The sequence below is a fragment of the Amblyomma maculatum genome, chromosome 4 (genome assembly GCF_055883805.1).
Source record: "Amblyomma maculatum isolate TAMU_Amacu chromosome 4, ASM5588380v1, whole genome shotgun sequence".
Taxonomy (NCBI): domain Eukaryota; kingdom Metazoa; phylum Arthropoda; class Arachnida; order Ixodida; family Ixodidae; genus Amblyomma; species Amblyomma maculatum.
Genome location: NC_139347.1, coordinates 15,201,419 through 15,221,002, shown reverse-complemented (window position 1 = coordinate 15,221,002; position 19,584 = coordinate 15,201,419). Strand labels below are relative to the sequence as shown.

At 42.3% G+C, this 19,584-nt stretch overlaps 1 protein-coding gene across 1 annotated transcript in view; it reads right to left on the bottom strand.

Annotated features, from left to right (window-relative positions):
- Positions 1-5,228: 5,228 nt before the first annotated feature.
- The window catches only part of Glys (glycogen [starch] synthase), a 35,328-nt gene continuing 20,972 nt past the window's right edge, over positions 5,229-19,584 (bottom strand). The window contains exons 8-14 of the mRNA XM_084600792.1: positions 18,342-18,508; positions 16,898-17,090; positions 14,570-14,696; positions 13,602-13,759; positions 10,348-10,449; positions 7,987-8,055; positions 5,229-7,134 (exon numbers count right to left, since the gene is read on the bottom strand). Coding sequence (XP_084456918.1) covers positions 6,961-7,134; positions 7,987-8,055; positions 10,348-10,449; positions 13,602-13,759; positions 14,570-14,696; positions 16,898-17,090; positions 18,342-18,508 — 990 coding nt within the window. The 3' untranslated portion in view covers positions 5,229-6,960. The remainder of the gene's footprint in view (positions 7,135-7,986; positions 8,056-10,347; positions 10,450-13,601; positions 13,760-14,569; positions 14,697-16,897; positions 17,091-18,341; positions 18,509-19,584) is intronic.

Here is a 19,584-nt window from a genome sequence, read left to right as displayed (position 1 = left end):
CTGGCGTAGCAACGATGCAGAGTTGGCAGACGTCGGTCTGCGGATGTCAGTTGGCTTGTTGTCTCCTAACTGTATAAATTTCCAGGGAGGGAGAACTGGCGCAGGTGGCTGAAGAATAATGTGTGACATTGCATACGCCCTCAGTGCTTGCGTGGAATGTGACAAAGTGGCCTTGAGTCTGCGAGCATCTCGGCGCTGCTGCACCAGCTCATCATTTAGTTGTTTGTCTGTCTGTGGCCCATTTCAACCGTGCATACGTTTTCTAGTTATGGCCTACAGCTCGAACATCAACCATGTTAACCCCTTCAAAAGTTTGGTACCTACCTGCCACCAACTTTTATTTCCAAGGAACCAGCCATTTAGCACTTTGTGCGTCAGTTTCATTGGACTGCAAGCCCCATGGGGGGCCTGAACCACCCAAACATTGCAGAAATCCATGAAGGCACAAAAACAAAACCATACTGTTAAGCTTCTCCAGTGTGCATGTCACTCTGTGGTGTAGTTGTGCAGACAGGCTTCGAGCCCGACCCTCCTGTCTTAACCACTGTGGCCTAATGTGCTTAGTTTGTTCGTTCTAATTGAGAACAGTTAAACTGGTTGCCACGAAATGACCACAGCAGTGCACACGGACTGCAACTTCACCCTTACATCCGCCACAAGCCAGGCTCCTTCCATGCTAGCATATTGTGAGCTAAAACTAGATTGGTGCCATTCAGGCTTGCAGTAGTGGAAAATAATACCAAAAATAGATTTTCGAGATGAAAGGTGGATTTTCATTATCAGACTGGATTGGCAAAGGCCCTTGCTCTCTCGGCCATTTATCAGCTGCATCATGGCTAAACACGCTGACGTGCCACTTGGTGCTGCACTTTATTTTCCCAACTACGAGCATGCAGCAGCGACTCACGATATCCATAACAGGCTCTTGCTACGTGTTGACAGTCACACCTCAGAAAAGAGCAAGTCACATGAGTAGAGCAAGATAGTGCTGTTTGTAAATGACAGTCTCTTTTTGCTGCCACTTTGGATAGACAGGAAATTTGTAATTACTGAACATTTAGGAACAGTGAAGGTGCAGTGCAGACCAAATAGTAAATATAGTAAATATATTTTGTTCATTTGTGGCAGACTGTTCAGAGCGTCGACCATGGCGAGCCGTACTCTGGGGAACAATGCAACAACACATGATGGCACCAAACAGGCGTTTATTGCTTCAACAACAGTAATGCTGGCCAGTAGTAACAAGGTTACAAGCAAGTGTTCATTCAGCCACTCTGTCAGGAGATATATTTCCAGAGGCCAGACAGGATGAATTCATGGATATAGAATAAGTCATCTTGATGCCAAAACGCCAGCGCACATCTTTTCCGAAGCCTAAAAGAGGAGACCTGCTCCCCAACAGTCTGTCTGTGGCCGCTGCAACACTGGGAACCCTCCCCTTGTTAGTTCAGGTAAAGGGAGCAGGGAGAGTCCTCACAACAGAGAACAAGTGGGGCGGTGGATTTTGGCCAATTCACTGTTTTGCAGTGAAAGATTGAGAACCATGCAAAGCGCCGAATCAATAAAGTGGACAAGTTTACAGAACTGATGCCATAGCTTTATTACTTCTGCCACTAGGAAGTTGAGGTACTGAGCCAGAGTTTTACTGGAAAATGCCACAGTCATTTGTCCACAATGCACTTTGCAAGGAAGGTGAAGGCAATGCCCCCGCCACGTTTCATCATCACAGATTGCCAGCTCGAGCATCTCCTGCTCGGGCTGCCCACACCTGGTTTCTGCCCTATCTGCTGTGTGTGCTAGTGGTCTGTCCACCCTCAGCAAGTTGCCTCTTCAAATAATGTTTTCAATGTCTTGCTTTCCATTGTGCCAAGATGCTGCATGCCAGTTACTGCATGTGCCGGCAGCAAGCCACGGCAATAGCCCTGTAAATTTGGTACATGCTTTACAGTTACTTAATGTATGCACTTATGCTGGGCCTGAGATCGGAAGCCAAGCTGCAAGAAAAATGCACGTTTTGGTGAAAACAAATTGCATGTAGAAGGTTGGAAGATATCGTAGTGGTGATCAGTGTGCAAATAACACGGTAGTTGTGAACTTATGGGCCCCGCCGGGGTGGTGCAGTGTTAAGACGCCCGACTACTGTCCGGAGTTCCCGGGTTCGAACCCGACCACGGCGGCTGCGTTTCGATGGAGGCCAAACGAAGTGGCGTCCGTGTGCTGTGCAATGTCAGCGCACGTTAAAGATCCCCAGGTGGTCGAAATTACTTCGTAGCCCTCCCCTTTCTCTCTTTCCACTTTCATTCCCACCCTCATCCCTTCCCTTACGGCGCGGTTCAGGTGTCCACATAGCAAGTGTGACAGATACTGCGCCTTTCCCTTCCTGTGAACCAATTATTATTATTATTATTATTATTATTATTACTATTGCTAACTTATGTTTTATACACACCACCTTGTGTTGTCTTCAAGCTTAGTAGTAGTGGCGGTGGTAACCTGAAGATACGGAGACATTTCTAGTAAATATGCAAACATACTGCAATATGTGCGGCCAAGCATCACAAACACAGAGCAGCAGCATCCTTCCGTTTGAGCCTTTCTTCACTGCTTGCTATGTTCACCAGCAGATTTTCTCGGCCTCCATTTGAAGTGCAGGGGTGGAAGCACTGCTCCAAACTGCTTTCCGTGCTCCATCCTGCTTCAAAATGCAATATTGCTCCAAACCGGTTGCTGCAATGTTTTACTATCAAATTTAGCTCAACGCAGGAATGGTAGCAGTGCACTGGTAGCACATGTATAACACTTCTTGTAATGGGCTCAATACAACAAAATTTTCGCAAGCTAGGAAATGTGGAGCATAATTTAAAACTTTTTCGCAAGTGAATTGAATGCGAGCCACAAGCAATTGAAGGTAACTGTGAAAAAATGCACTGTGCATGTGACATAGCACATCTTTCCAGGCTTTAATGCGAAAGCCTTTATTGCCTCATCGTTGTCGTCAGCAAAAGTGTCACGCTTTTGCAGCGGCTCTGATTGGTCAAGACGGGATGACGTCATGGAGGTCTCAACCAATCACAGAGCACCACCACAGTATGTGTGAATGCGTGCCTTATATGGCCATATGCCAATCAATGATGAATTACTAATTAAATATTACTAATTAGTAACTGACTTGTTAATTAATTACCAAGTGCTAATTAATATCTAATTATTTAATAACTACTGCTTAGTGACAATTGCATAATTTATTAACTAATTAATGCTGCACACCCGGTAAAATCAACCTCTTAACAGTAAACGTAGAACAACTGCGAAGTACAAGGAGAGAGATCTCGTCACTGCCAAGCTGAATTCACTGAATAAATGCACTCGCAAAATGTGAGAGTATTAGCTCGCTTTACCAGCAGCATTCATCGCTACATATGCAGCACTCAGGCTTTCACCTTTTATCACTTTAGTCGCCAAAGTGTCCTCGGATTTTTGAATCACCAGTGGAGAGGCAAGTGAGAACAGCAAGTGAAGCAGGTAGCACTAACTACCATGTTAGCATGGTTGGGACCATTAGGAAATATGTTTAGCGGTAAAAGTACACAAGCTCTTCTAATGCTCTTGCTTTAAAAACGAGTAAGTACTTCACCATCGTGCCTCTTTCTCAATGACAATTGTGTCAGGCCTATGTCAGACAAAAGCATACTTGAAGCGTTGTAGGGTGCCAATCACTAGAAAACTTTGCAGGGGTGTTGGAAGGCCACACAGCCTATCGCCAATTTGTTAACTAAAACCCCAGCATTGCTTAAGCAAAAACATAACGAGAGGCAATGAAGTAAAGAAGTTGAAGGAGGAAAAGGCGACCCTTTAGTTCCTTCTTTCCTCCCTGAAGGCACTAATGGCCAGTGCTCGGGGAATTTATGAGCTCCGGCATAGAATCAGAGAACGTGCACAAAATACCAGAAATGTGAATCAGAGAACGTGCACAAAATACCAGAAATGTGTCCATTGATGTGAACGCCCAAGACTCCACATTTGAATCAAGTCAAGATCAGCAAAAGCTTTAGGTCAGACTTGCTCAGTCGCGAGATGCATGGTGCATGGTTCTGAATGGTAGCTCAGGTCAGCCTGTGTTGTTTTAAACATGATTACATGCTTTGGCCATTTGTCTTGTCAGAGGTGTGTGCATAGTTGGCAAAAGCACTGAATGTAGCATATAAAGGAATAAAAGATTTTTATGTCTGGAATAGAAAACTGAAATCTTCAAGGGCGTTTAGTCCTAGAAACGTGCCCCAAAACATAATTCGAATGCTCCAAAACTCTCGTTCCATTTCTCCAAAGCTGCTCCAAATTGGCTTAATTGCTGCTCCAAAATGCTCGAACCTGCTTCCATAAATAGAAGTGTATTAGTGCATGGCCTAATCTCTTCATCCTATAGTCTCAAAGATAATCAAAAAGGCTTAAAGATTAGTCTGCAGTAACTTGCAAGGGTTTGCAGCTTGACAGATGTGCATTCCAATTTCCACTCTGCACTGCAACATGTTAAGAATGTACAGGTGTGCAACAAATGTGTTTATTGCCTGGTAGTTGAAGTGAAGAGCATGCCAGCGGTTCACTTGAGAAGGGAGCCAGCACTAGACGACAGCACCGGTGACCTGGTCTGTAAAGAGAACATTTCTCCGCTCGGCTTGCGTTCGATGGCATCTGCAATTCGTTAGTAAATCTGGGAGGCTGCTTGAAGATATAATCGCAGATAAATCCCAAAAATCGCATCCACTAGGCACTGGTAGTTTTATGCAGTACACTGCTTATGCATTCAAACCTCACTATAGCAAACAGGTGAAAGAATCATAAAATAGGTCAGTACAGCTGAAATTAGTGTTGATCAGTGTTAAGACTGTTGGTTTCTTTCAAATAAATCATTACGCAATAGATTAAGTGCCGGGCATTTTGAATTGTTATATTGCTACTGCATGTACTAGTAGTTCAAATTGAAAAGCCACAAGACATGAAGCTGCAAGGACACAGCTGAGAAGTGGCTATTGTAATTTGCTTACCTTGTGCTGAACAGGTTTGCGGCAACCTCTCGTGCTGCAGGCATATCTCACCTAGCAATGTTTCCTAGTCGTTTTTGCTAGGACTTAACTGCAGCATTCAGGAATTTCGACTGCAATCTGCCAGCCAAGGTTCTTGTGTGAAACAAGTGCTTTTACTAAGCCATAAAGAAAATGTGTTCGCATGTGTACTGCCTTGGAAAAATTTATTTAGTGGTCCTAAACTGCCAAGAGAAGGGGCACAAGAGAGAATGGTAGAGACCTTGTAAAAACAGAAACCTATACAAGAATAGCTTTTTTTTTACGCTTGTAAATACACATGTGGTTGTAAAGCACCTCTATTACTGCACTCACGTGTAAAAAGTAGCATGCAACAGCTTCAAAAAACTAACATAAAATTAGTGTAATGGACATTTGCAGCAGTTATAGTTTCTTTCGTCTCGCTTAAGAAATTGCAATTATATGGCACAGGTCTTGGGAGAGGGTTACATTTCAAAACTTGATAAAGGAAGAATACTCAACATGTCCATCAAAGAAGCATGAGTATTGGTGCGACAGTGTTCAGAAAAAAGGGTGGGAGGGACTTCGAAGGAACAGGCATTTTTCTATTTCATGTTACGATGCAGCCCCTGGTAGCCCTTGACTGTTGCAAAGGTTTCCAGTTTTGATAAATGACTCCCGTAACCTCGATTGAACAGTTCATCTCCGACATACACAGTTGAAGACTGCTTCACACAAGATGATGCCGGCCGCCTAAAAAGAAAAACTGCTACGACGACACTCACCAGCACAAGCTATAACCTAAAGAGGACACAAAACAGTGCATGACCAAGAACAGATCCAAGATACATGCCTAGGGCATCACTTAAAAACATCTCTGTAAGCCCGAACTTGCAACTTGTTGGCTTACTTCTTGACATTCATGGCAACCAAAGAACATGAGCTAAGAACAGCATAAAACACAGTGAAGTCTACATACAAATTGCAGAGTGGCCAGAAGCACTGGCATCGGATGGCATGAAATCCAAGTGGGACAGAAGGCATCAGAAATGTGCACAAAGAAAGGAGGAGGACGGGGAAATGGAAGGAGAAAAGAAGTGAGATGGAGACTAGGAAGACAAGGGACCATATTGGGCTGGGCAGCAAGATGACATTTGGCAACACAAGCAGAACCAGCAACAGAGGCAGCTGGTGCAAAAAAATACCTGCTACCCTGGAACATGTCACCAGCAGAAAGAAACAAGCAATAAATGGCATCACCATCGCAAGCTCAACTGCAAACAGCTATTGCTGCTGCCTGGCTTCTAACAACAAATTGATCCAAATGTATGTATAGCCTGCCCTAAATACACATTTCAAAGACCACATAGTGCACATATTGCATTTAAAATCAAAGAGATGGCAAGTGACCGTTTGCATTACCGCAGAGATATGGCCACCATCTTTGTTTTGTTTTTCTCACCAACACCACCATGAGGGAATGATAAGGAGGGGAGGAGGATTGATGGATGGGGCAGGGAGTGGCGGTTGATCTGAGAAATGCTGCCAATTGGGAGCACAAGCTTATTTGAGACCACCATCAATGGAGGGCTTGCTGCAAGGATGCTTGCTGGCGTTCTGCATGTGTCTGTGATGGTCGACATCAGTTCAGAAGTTTTAGTGGTGGCAAATTGAGCAAACAGAATAAACAGGATCTTGCCTTATTTTACCCAGAGAGCTGCTAAATGTGGTTGGCACAGAAAAAGCAAAAGCTCCGAATGTAGTTTCAGAGTCTAAGCTAGCTCATTTTTGACGCCAGTCAAGACGTGAACCTAATGCAAAAGTAGCCGAGCGTGCCTTCCAGCGTGTGGCTGTGACTCTTGTGCTTTCACTTGGAGCATTTTCACCAGATCACCGTCGCAGCAAGAGCTGCTGGCAACACCTATTTGCCATCCTTGCCATTAAGGAGGGCTCGTTCCGAGGCATCGGCATACTCATCTTCATCCTCCTCCTCCTCATCGCTACCGTGTTCTGAGGGTGCTGGGGTCGAGGTTCGCGATGCCGATGGTGATGGTGGCTCTGACATGGGCCGTGGGTACCGAAGTTGCAGCTTGGGCTGGAGATTTGCGAGAAGGGAACCAGGGAATGGGTGGGAAAACAAGAGCTTTTTTTTCACGGCTGCTTGACAAGCATGCAGTATTCGGGAGATGGCTCATAGAGGAAAGGTCTGCGAGGAGTGCGTCTAAACAGCTCTGATCTTGTACTGCTGCTGCTGCTTGGGCATGGCAAGAGAGAGACACAGAATGAGATGCTGGGAAGGTTTTCAGCTATGTGAAGAATACTTAAAAACATGGATGGCATACTGCCGTACTCTCTGCCCCTTTAGCTACAGTCTTCAAGCTGTGCATACTTTTGAACGGTACATATGTGCATAAATAAAAAAAAAAAGATGTATATGGCTTGCTATTAGCATACAAATTCGTTTTATTAGTACACGCAGATTATATAAACAGTGAGGGACACCTATAGGGGCATCCTATTTCTCTTGTAAATGGCTAATGCATGCTATGCATGGAGTAAAAACTAAAGTTCAGAAATGCCCTGATGTGTGGTATTTGTGCTTGCATATATAATAGTAGCTAATCCAATCATGCAGTTAATCAGAGCAATGCGGGAAGGCATGGAAAAAGCAAGCTGCTGCGTGTATTACAATATGTGCCATTAAAGTGTGGTAGGCAATACTTCTAGCTAGTAACGTGCATTAGAACATAGTATGGGGGTGCTGCTACAGGAATAATGGGTTACAAAGGAATGTCAACTTTTCAATTTGCATAAAAGCATAGAACTTTCACTAAAGCATAACATTTCATTAAAAATTACTGCTGCAACAGATCTTTTGTTAGCCTTAGGTGCCTATTACTATACAAAGCTCAGGGAGACAGGAATTACCTCCAGTCTGTTCACTTACCCCAACGTCGCCTTCCAAGAGCTCCGGATGTGTCCTGTGGAGGGCCATCTGTCGTGCCTTCCGATAGTACTGTAACAATAATTTATTTTTGCTGATCTTTGTATATTTTGGCTCAACTAACATTTGCACTTATAAATTAGCATTGCTGTTTTTGTGGCAATTATAAATACAGTAATATCTCATTAATTCCAAGACCAGGAGAAATGCATGAATTAGAAACTTTAAATGATCGAATGACTCTCAATAAACTACCAAAAATCTATTTCCATCGCAGTAATTTTATGTAATGCATGCCTGGAATATGACTTCTTATACATCTGAGATGAAAACTAAGTGAATTGCGGTTTCCATGCTGTCGGAAATGTCAAAGGTATTACTGCAAACTCTTAAGTGCATCCGTTTCACAATGTGATGCAGTTATTGCACGGACCGTGAAGTGAAGCACCTTCAAATCACTATGGTTCAGCGTACATGGCAGAGCGGAGGAAGGATGTGGATGCAAGAGAAAAATACGTGTGGGAGTTTTAATGGCTTGATGCCATCCCAAAATAAAACTAAGACCAGTGAAGTGCAAAGTAATGTCCGAAATGATGCGACTAGCCAGTGCTCGTGCGTGAATTTAAGTGAAACTGACTATTGTTGCCAGGCTTTGGCTATGAGGGACTTCCAATCGTTGCCGCGCCTGCCATAGCACGCACAGCTGAGGTGCATGGGCACCACTGTTGGATGTCTATATGGATGATTGTTGGCTTTGCGGCTTGTTCATTTCAACAACAAAAGGATCACTCACCAAATGTTTGGGTCAAGGAAAAACAAGGTGTTTCCAAATACAAATACAAATCCAAGCACACACAATTGGTGAACAAGATTGTCTTTTTTTCTTCACTTAAACCTTTGGTCGGTGATATTTGTTTTTGAAATGAACCTGCTACCCAACCAGATGAGATTTCATTCAACCTTTCTTCACAGATTTTCATCATCATCATCATCATCAGCCTGATTATACCCACTGCAGGGCGAAGGCCTCTCCCATATTTCTCCACTTAACCCGGTTCTGTGCTAGCTGCATCCACTTGACCCCTGCGAACTTCTTAATCTCATCCGCTAAGTATTTGACATGGCCTACTGAATTTCACTGTCACGAGCTCCTTCCTCATTTTTTTGGAGCAGCCTTAATATGTATATTACATGGAAGTGCGTCACAAAATTTTCATTTCCTCGAGAAGTATTGTCATAATTTCAGCCCAGTGTACTATTTACAATTGCCTTGCAGTTCAGTTTCTATTTGTCCAAATACAAAATATGAAATTCCAATACAGTAAAATCTCGTAACTTGAACCTTTGTTAATTTGGCAGTTTGGATAATTAGTACCAGAAGCACAGCCTTGGCTAACGCCCATGTAAGTCTATGATGTTGCACATTAGTTAATTCAGACATGGGTGGGCTCGCAATGGTTTATTCAAATAGGGGTTACATTTAGGTAAAATCTGTGACATTGTCACAGATTTTACCTAAATGCAACCCCTATCTGAATAAACCATTGCGAGCCCACCCATGTCTGAATTAACTAATGTGCAACATCATAGACTTACATGGGCGTTAGCCAAGACTGTGCTTCTGGTACTAATTATCCAAACTGCCAAATTAACAAAGGTTCAAGTTACGAGATTTTACTGTATTGGAATTTCATATTTGTATTTGGACAAATAGAAACTGAACTGCAAGGCAATTGTAAATAGTACACTGGGCTGAAATTATGACAATACTTCTCGAGGAAATGAAAATTTTGTGACGCACTTCCATGTAATATACATATTAAGGCTGCTCCAAAAAAATGAGGAAGGAGCTCGTGACAGTGAAATTCAGTAGGCCATGTCAAATACTTAGTGTGGTGTTCTTTTCAATATTAACTGATATACTTTAATAAACACTCAAGGCTGCGGTATGAAACAAAGTTGGAACAAGGGGGTGCTTAGTGCATACTAAAAGAACGCAAACATACTGCTTGTATAATAGGACACAAAGAATAGAGCTCATGTTTTGATGTAACTTGCATGCTGACATATCTGCACTGCTTTATCTATCTTCAAAAGTCGGCCTAGTAAATTTCTGTAGCAATAGTAATAAATTCTAGCCTCAAAAATAGGTTTTAAAAAAAGCAACAGTACGAAATAAAAGCGCAAAACTGAAAAGCAAACATTTCGCATCTGCCTGTGACTGTCCCCTCAGGAAAAATGTCAAGAGGTAATGAATATAATGATCTCACAATCTGGCTACATCTAACTTGCATCTAATGCTAGCCCTGCGATCACAGATTATATGTTTTGCAGTGTTTGCAAGCAGAGACTTCCAGTGCATACCACTCCAAGGTTCTTCCAGTCCAAGAGGTCACTCAGGCGTTCTGTGCGGTTTCGCTGAATAATTCGTTGCCGCCGGGAGAGGCAAGAGAAGTCAAACATGTACTGCAAAAAGGGAGAAAAAGCACAGTCATGTGACATCTCCAAGCAAAGCACTTCCTGCAGGTATAATCCAAATGACTGTGCTACAGACACAAAAAGCATGTACCCTATACTGTAAGGTATAAGTCTGCCTAAAAAAAGTTAAGCCAAATGAGAATTAGATGCACTGAAACGTCTGTGTTCACTTCAGGTTCAGGCCACACATATCAGCATGTCGTAATCTAGCACATTATGTGAAATGCTACTCGACTTAGATAATAATCATCGCTTTATCCAAGCCGCACGACTGTGTCTGCACAGCCTAGGAGTAGAGAGTCACTCGAGAACCAAGGGTCCCATTGGGTTCAATTCTCATCTCAAAAGTGCTGCCCTGCCAGTTTTCGTGATGTTGCACAAACAGCAGACACAGGCAAGCATGTTACATATCACTGCTGAACGAACCTGGAGGCTTCAAACATCACACAATGGCTAAATGGCTTATTGGAAGCACAGTGCTAGCACTCTAAAAATAAAAACAAATATGAGCCTGCACTCCGTCCTGCCTTCCATACTTGCAGGCAGCCAACTGAATTAGTAGCAAATCGAACAGATAATGGTCCTGTAGTTCTAGGTTTCAGCGCAGAACAGTGACAATGACAGTGAGTGAGCCAGGTAAACAGGGCACAATGCAATCTTTGTAGTGGAGCAGATTTGCATATTGATTAAACATTTGATATATGAAGCACAATTAATCCTGCCGAAAACAGGCACTGACTGGTATACTATGGCTCAGCTGAATCTACCTCAGATGCCGCAGGTTGACCCACTCTTCCACCCTCCTCCAATTTCACATCACTGTTCGAAAAAAAAATTGAGACTTATATGCAGTGATATATGGTAGTCGTCTAACAAGCAAAGAAAATTTTTGCAAAGGAACTAAGGTGTTCGTGTGTTACCTTTCAATACTGAGGGAGCATCCTGCAGCATAGCCTTCACAGTGCACACAGAAAAGGCTAATTTCAGACATTATGCTTAAATTATTATGCCTAGAGTACAGTTTGAGAACATACAGGAACGAAAACCTCTCGCTTGTTTTAATTTGAGCACACAACCAAGCAGCATCATGTAAGAAAAAAAAAAAAAGAGATGTCAATGAAAGTACTTGCTCATGTGGAACTTTGTAACGTTCAGTAATAATGCTGGTGTCCAAGAGAGCTCTTTTATGATGAGTTGTGAAACTCCCTATACTGCCCGTGTATTGTAATGTGGCAGTCAGACTGGGCCGAAATTTGGAGGTTAACAGATAGCCTGCAGTCAGTAACATAGATTGTTAATAGATGCACCGATGCCTGGCAACAAAATAAATTAAACAAGCTTCGGCTCCTCTCAGGGTTACTGTAGGTGGTGACAACTTTTGTCACTTTGATATGCTCTGTACACAACTACATGCAAAGAAACTCAGTTTTTTTATCTGAGAGTGTGCAGCAACCTGCAGCGATTCCTTTGTTTCAAGTGAATTTTGATACCTTCATGTCGCAAATCATGTAATTTTTATGGAATATAGTGAGTGCAATAAATAAAATTTCGTGCAGCAGTAAGTCATTCCACTGATCCCTCAGGTATTCATTTTTTCAGCCGCAGCATTTATATGTTGCTATTTCCATCAATGTGCAACATTTCATGCAAGTCATGCAAAGTGTCACATCTATAGAAAAAATCACCCGCTCTTATTTTGTGCTGAAAAACTAACAAACTGTCTTTTTAGGGACAGGCAGAAAAGTATTTCTTTTCAGTGGCAACAAAGAGAGTATGAAAGGTTTATTTGCTTTTTCCAGATAATATTGCCCTCTGTAAACATTTGCAGAGTAGTGGTTGGGACAACAGTCAGGTTTTCAAGTAAAGCTTCCCAACTGGTGTGATGAAAGCAAAACTGACCATTACCCATGCTTGAGAGTGTCAGTACATCCTTAAAAACATGATTTGAATGCCTTTGTGCGGAGTTATTACCTAAAAAATAAAAAATATGCCTGGGAATACTTATATTCCTGGTCATTCCACCACCATATTAGCTGCCAGCCATGAGCAGCTTTCATTGGTTCCCCTCTTGCATGTTTATCAATTGCCTATTACATTATAGCATGCCACTTGCTTTCATTCTTTGCGTTCTGCTGATGAAATTTTCTTCACTCTTGAGCAGCAAATTAAGAGTAAACTTATGAAGGCACACACAACTGAGGAAAAGGTAGGCCTTGCACTTATTGTATGCATGACTCACTAATGAAAGCCTATTTGCTCAGAATCCTGTCAACAAAGTAAACGCAATATTTTTGCAGGCCATAAGTTCTGACAAAGTGGCCCACATATACTGGGTGTCCCAGCTAAATGTAACCAAAGTTTTAATAAAGATGGTGCAATCCTAGCGAAGTGAAACCAAGTGAGGGCTGCTGCAGACCAGGCAGACTAGGCAGAGCCTAGTCTGCAGTATTTTTCTTGTTGTTGTTGTCTTTAAGTTAATCACTTAGTAAAGACTAATTAGCAAACATTTTAACTATTGACTTCAGGAACAAATTGTCAGTACAGAAGTAGATAATTTTCAAAAACACCTGACTGAAATATTTTCACCAAGCTGTCACTGCTTACGTAAAGTGGCTTATTTTTTTACTAGTCTTAAAGGATAACCCGCGCAATTAAAAAGACCTGCACATGATAGGGTGCCACATCAGGATTCTAAGACTTGTTTAGGATACCAAAATCTACTTTTCTATGGAACGTTCCTTGTGATTGGGGTTCCTTGTGATTGGGGCTTTGGGGGTGCACTAGGCAAAAGGTATGAGCTAGCAGTTGGCCACATGGTAGCTTTCATTGAAGGCCAAGGCTGCATAAATAATACTACCTTGATGCAAACATGGCAACTAGCTGTTCAAGAGAATCTACAAAATTTGAGTTGATACCTTGATCCTCGTGCCAATACTTAAAAAGTTACCCAATTAGGTGTTACTAATGAATTCACTGTGGATGACAAAAAAAAAAAAATGATTCTGAATACTAGGCCATATGACGCTCAACAGCCCTCAGTCGATTTCACTGGGCCGGGGCAGACCACATTTTTTTACAACTTGGTTACAGCTAGCTGGGAGACCCGGTGTACATTATCTCAATGGCGAGAGCTGAAGCACCTGTGCCAGTTGCTGCACTGACTCCTCGGCGCTCTTGAACCTTCGGTCAACAATGTAGATGCCGTACGACATGGGGTCAGCGACATGCTCGGCTATGAAGCAGCCAAAGCCAGAAAGGTTGGTGGTGACACTGGGGATGCCCATGACCGTGCACTCCGCTGTAAACCAAGAGAGCGTTTAATTTTGCAGAGTGTGAGAGAAGACTGCAAGGTACAGATTCTGCCTTATCCCATGGGGAACTGTACAGAAATGCAGATCCCCTCCCATGCTGCATGATATTGGAACACTTGCTACGACTATTTCACTAAAAAAATCTTAAATTCAGCTTCAGTGCAGAGAAGCAATGGGCACTCCTGCACTTTAAAATACTCTTAAACTGTTCACCGGTGCAATTACAGTGTGCCCTCCGGTTACACGCACAGTTCTTAAGCACGACTAAGATGGCAGTACTATATTTGACAGCCTATAGCTACAGAACCTCAGTGGAAACGGCGGCAGATAATTCATGTACAGTAGACTCCCTTTAAGAAGTACTTGTAGGAACCATAAAAGGATGTTCATTTTAGCACAAAAAAAAAGCTATACGGTTGTCCGAGTTGTACCCCTATATATGATGCATGAAAACAGTGATTAAAATGGCCTTTTGGCAAGAGAACTACAAATACAGCGCATATTGCATTGCGCATGAAGTGAAATCTTTAAGTGAATATCTTTTAGACTGATATCAGTGACCAACCGACCATCTTAAGCAAGTTCGTCTCTAAACGGGAGTCTACTGTATTACAAAAAGGTCCATCTGAAGACAAGCTCGCACAGTGACTTACACATTCATTTATACTAGTGGTCTGCGAGACAAGTCATATTCCATTACAACACACTATTTTCGCCAGTGCTGTTTTACTTTGGCTTTATGCACATTGATGTGCAATGTTAGAAAGTGTAGCTGCTCCACCAAGTGGGCTACTCACCAGGCGTGTACCCCCAGGGTTCGTAGTATGAAGGGAAGACACCTAAATGGCAACCTCTGACAAACTCCTCATAGTCCATGCTGAACAGTGGATTTGTAGATGACAAGAACTCTGGGTGAAAAATGACCTGCAAGAAGTAAAGCGATGGTATTCCTTGCCAGGTTAACTCTTCTTTTTTTTATTTTCTTGGTTTTTTCTTGTTTTTTTTTTTTTTTTGTTTGTTTTTTCCATTTGTGTAAGAATGGCAATCTGGGCTAGTTTGTTCGACATTGCTGAGGGTTGTGAACAAAGCCAAAACATGTATTTTTGTGTTACACTGTATATTGGTTGCAGAAATTTGCTGCTAGTGCTGATAAAATACTGCCTGTCTTATTATGCAAGCACTAAATACAGCCTTACAGAAGGTGAACAAGAAAAGTGAATTCCCCCGCCACAGTAGGTGTTCACAGACAGTGGCACTCGGCTGCTGGTCACAAAGACATGGGAGGACTCTCTGCTGCAGTGGCCGCATTTTGATGGAGGTGAACAACTTCAATGTTGCCTGTGTGCTGTACAGTACTGTCGTGTATTAAGGGGTTATGGTAGGGTTGATGGGTATTGCTTGTTTCAGCTTCATATCTGCAATAGTCATATATTTCAATTTGAAGATTTTTATGTTAGTAATGCATGTGGCCATAAAGCCATGCAATTCGATTACTGCAGCGCTGTTTTTCTTTTTGCTACTTCAAGTGCAAAAAGCTAGGCTAAATTATAAAATTAATGTGCCTTTTTCACATGCTAATGGCATTAAACTGAACCTAAAAAAATTAGTCTCTACTTGCACAGTGCAGAAAAAAAAAAGTACTCTCACTCGTAATCAACAGTAAAATAGAACTTTCAACCTATTAATTCTTTTCACATTTATCACAATACCAATCCTAAAGTTTCAGATTCAGACTATTGAAAACTGACTCCATTATAATCGCGCAAAAATTTCAGCATAGTCAGATGAAGAGTTTCTAAGGAAAGGTAAGGGAAGTGGGAAAAAAATTTCAAAAATGCCATTTTGTGAAAATGGCACTTAAGTGTCTACACTTACAGCAATGGCTCACTAGGCATCAAGTGTATAGGAACGTTTTCTTGTTTTCTTGGCACCTTCCTCAAGCCTTTTGCATGGTTTCTCTATTTCTCCATCGTTCCTTGGGGTCTGAAGTGCTGTGGAGCTTTGCTTTATTATCATGTTCCTTACCAAGGCAGCGCAGAGAAATTTTGCAAAACTTACCGCATGTTATGCAAACTGTTTCCGAAACGCCATTTAATGCTTGATTTGGACTACTGCAGTAAGTCACAGCACCACAAGTGGCGATGTTTATGCCGTCGGCCTCACCAAGTGCTTTAGAGCAGCGGCAGCATTTTAGCTGTTTCACTGATTTATTGGTGTTCGTCTTTTCACTGAAACACTTGCCCAAAATTCCAAGCAACCACACACACCCTGAAACACTTGTATTACTTTTATGACAGCAGTTGGGAGACTGTTTTCATGGGAATATGCCTCAGGATTGCCCTTATTGAGGATTCTGTTGTACCCACACTAGGATGATGCATGCCTTTAGACAGTTCTTGATTTGGCTTCTTGCCCATGTCTTCCTTGACAAATTGTTTGATGGGGAACTTTACCTTCCTCATAGACTTCATAACCATTCTTGCCAAGATAAGGCATAATAACAAGGAGGAATAACTTTAAAAATCAGCAATACGCAGTGAAACAATCTCTGAACAGCAAAGCAACGACAGCTTGGCTTCAGTGTTTTACAAAAGTGCCCCGAACAGAAAAATTTTAAGCTCCTACAATATATCAGGAAATGAATACATTTTATTAACCTAGGCATTTTCCTTGTGAAAAAATGGGTAAAAAAAAATGCAATGGAGCAGCTTGCAAAGAAACGCTTGTGTATCCCATTTTTTGCTGCCAGGATCCACAGAATTTAATGCCATTTTTAAAAGGAGTTTTTGGGGCGTTCCTCTACACTCACTGCTGCATGGGTTGCACCTCACATTGTGTATTATTTTTTGGTCATGATATTAAAAGAATTTTTTTTTTTCTTTGTCAATTCACCCCGCTGTACCCTTTTATATTATGCACTGCATCCTTCATAGTCAACATTCAGGCCTCACAGCATCAGAATTCTTGATGGCCCTGAACTACACATTACCTATTGCAGTGCCTGTACTATTACCAGGTTTATGATAACTTGCTTCTTCTGAAGATGACTGACACATACCACCGAAGTTATCGGTTAATTGTCTTGTGAGTAGGACTAGTTTGAGGTAGCGAAACAGTGAATTCACCTTGACACGGTCCTCCCTGCGGTTAAACAATTGACAGCGCCGTATGTGGCAGAGGACTGGGTCAGAGGAGTCGTCCAGCATGTTATGGGTGCAAACTGGGGGCAGCGTCGTGCGCTGGGTGGCATAGATGCAGCGTTTCAACCGCACCAAGTCTTCTGGGTAGATCAGCTCTTCACCCTTGGGAATCTTGCCCCTGTGGAAATCTGTTTTTACTTATCCGCTGCAGCCACTGCAGCCTTTGTGCTTCTCTCTGAATAACCTATCACCAGGTACAGAAAGCCCCTCACCAGCCACTCTTGTCAATGACAGTTTTTTTTTAATAAGGTGCAGTAAATTCTCATGTAGTGAAGGCGTAGTAAAGTTATCTTTAATGAAAGAACAGTTACAGAAACGAGCGTTCGGTCATGGCAACACTCTTCTTGTGGCATTATGACATTGCGGGATGCTCGCAGTGTAGGACACTGCAGAGCAGCAAACACATGATGGTGCAGTCACAAGGCCAACAATGCAAGTCACCTTTCAAAGGCCTTTTAACTGTGAGGCAATGGGCAATGTAGGCGGCGTGCAGAAAATAAAGGGGGGGGGGGGGGGGGCAGTAATGAAAAGCTAGCCATTAACTCTAAAACAAAGGCTGTGTGGGCCGCTGAGATAGGGCTATAAAACAGCAGTGAGGAATACGGAATGGGAAAAAGATGGGCAAACAGTCAGAGCACAAGAACAGCAGCACTACAGTCAGGATTTTTCTCTGCTCAGTTGTGTCAATCACACTTCTTATCTGTTGCTTTTTAAATGACACTGGGGCCACAGAAGACGACACGTTCACTACAGGGCAGTCGTTTTCATGTGGACTCGAACTGCCAATATCTGTAGCAAAGTAATATTTGTGCAAGTATTTAAAGTACTCCTACTAGGCTCAGACAAAAGTGATAACATAAACATGTGAGAATTGAATATGAAACTTGAACACATAATAGAACTTGGAGCGAAGTGGTACGCATTTCTGACTCTTTTCTATGCGAACACTATGCATTAAAGTAAGAATAGTCAAAGTAATAACTAGCATTCTTGGAACCATGCCAGCACAAACGCTGCACAGTGCAGACACCATTACAGTAAAGGTTTTTGGTTGGTCCAAGCAACTTTACTGCAGAGGAGTTCTGCTCCAGTATTGCATGTCTGCAAATCATAAAAGTACTATCACGCCAATCAACACAACACAATTTCCATTAAATCAAAAATGTTCCACCTTTGATTATTTGTGTATGCATATCATACTGCCATGCTGAACATGGCAGCACGTACATATTAGCTTTCTGTGCTGACAGTAAAACAAAATATCTGCCAAAACAATGATATGATAGCATAAGGAGTGGTGCGATGCTAACATTGTTTGCATGCTACAATGGTTAGTTGCCAGTGACAAAAAGGGAGGTGGTGTGCTTACGATAGGCAAATTTCGAACATCCGCTTCCCAATGGTGGACTGCATTTGCTGCACTGTGTCACGAAGCTGCTTTGAGATTGCCTGGCCTCGCAATGACTCGACATTGAAGTTGTTCGTTTTTGCAGGGAAGATGAGAAAAGCAACCACTGTAACCTCGCTTCCTGAAGTCTGTTGAGGAAGAGGAAAACAAAAATGTGATTAAAAATGCGCACTGTCTGCACGAGAAGATACACTGTTCAAGCCGACATAACTCTGCACATGCAAGCTGGCAGCTAGCTATCACATATGAAAAAAACCATTGTGCAGGTAGGTGTTGATCAGATAAAATTACGGTGATGAAACAGTTTTGAGCACATTTTTTCAGGCTCATTTGTTAATTCAAGCTTTCAACTAATTCGAAATTTTGTTCTGCTCGTTCCTTGAAGGCTGAATTAAACCAAGTTTACTGCATTCAGCAGCAGTATGGCAGTTTCGTCCAGTTTCATGGAGATCCTTCTTGTACAATAAATCAGTATATACGGAATCCTCTATAAAACAATGTTTGCCGTTTTTTATTGTCAATTTCTTTTTTTTTTTTTTCACAGATCAAATATTCGATACACGAGGGCATTTTTTTCCCCTATATTCATATTCAGTTCGTATTTCAAAAATGTCTATATTCACACACCTGTGAATAAAAGTTGCCTGTCTTTAAAGGGACACTGCGGCAGTTTTTCCAGAAATCGGGCTTTCAGCAGAAACCCAGTTTTTCATGCCACAAACACGAATATCAGGTTGAAATTAGAAAAGAGCAGAAAAAGCCTTCTTTCGGCAGAAATATGTAGCCCGCTTGATGGGGCTCACCGCGGGTCACGCCGCAGTCTGTGATTGGCCAAGGCGTCGAGAACAACATTTTGAGAACCGGGGAAACTGCCGATGCGGCTCCGTCGGTGTGCCGCGTGCGATCGCAGCTCTCTGCAGCTTTGTAAAAGTCATTATGGCATGCCATTTCCACTCAAATAACCATCAGGTTTTTCACCACATGTATTCATACTAGATGTGCCCACAAACGATCAGCACTTTCGTTGTGGGAAGCGTAGGCTTTGCATAAAAACTTGCTGTGATTTAGAGTAAGGCATTTTGAAAAGTGTATGTCATTATTAGCAGAAACTACATGGCCCTCAGCGAAACCTCAGCGTGCATATTTCTGGGAAGGAAGGGCAGCGAACAATGCACTAGCCGACTACCTTTGTCTCAGACCTCCC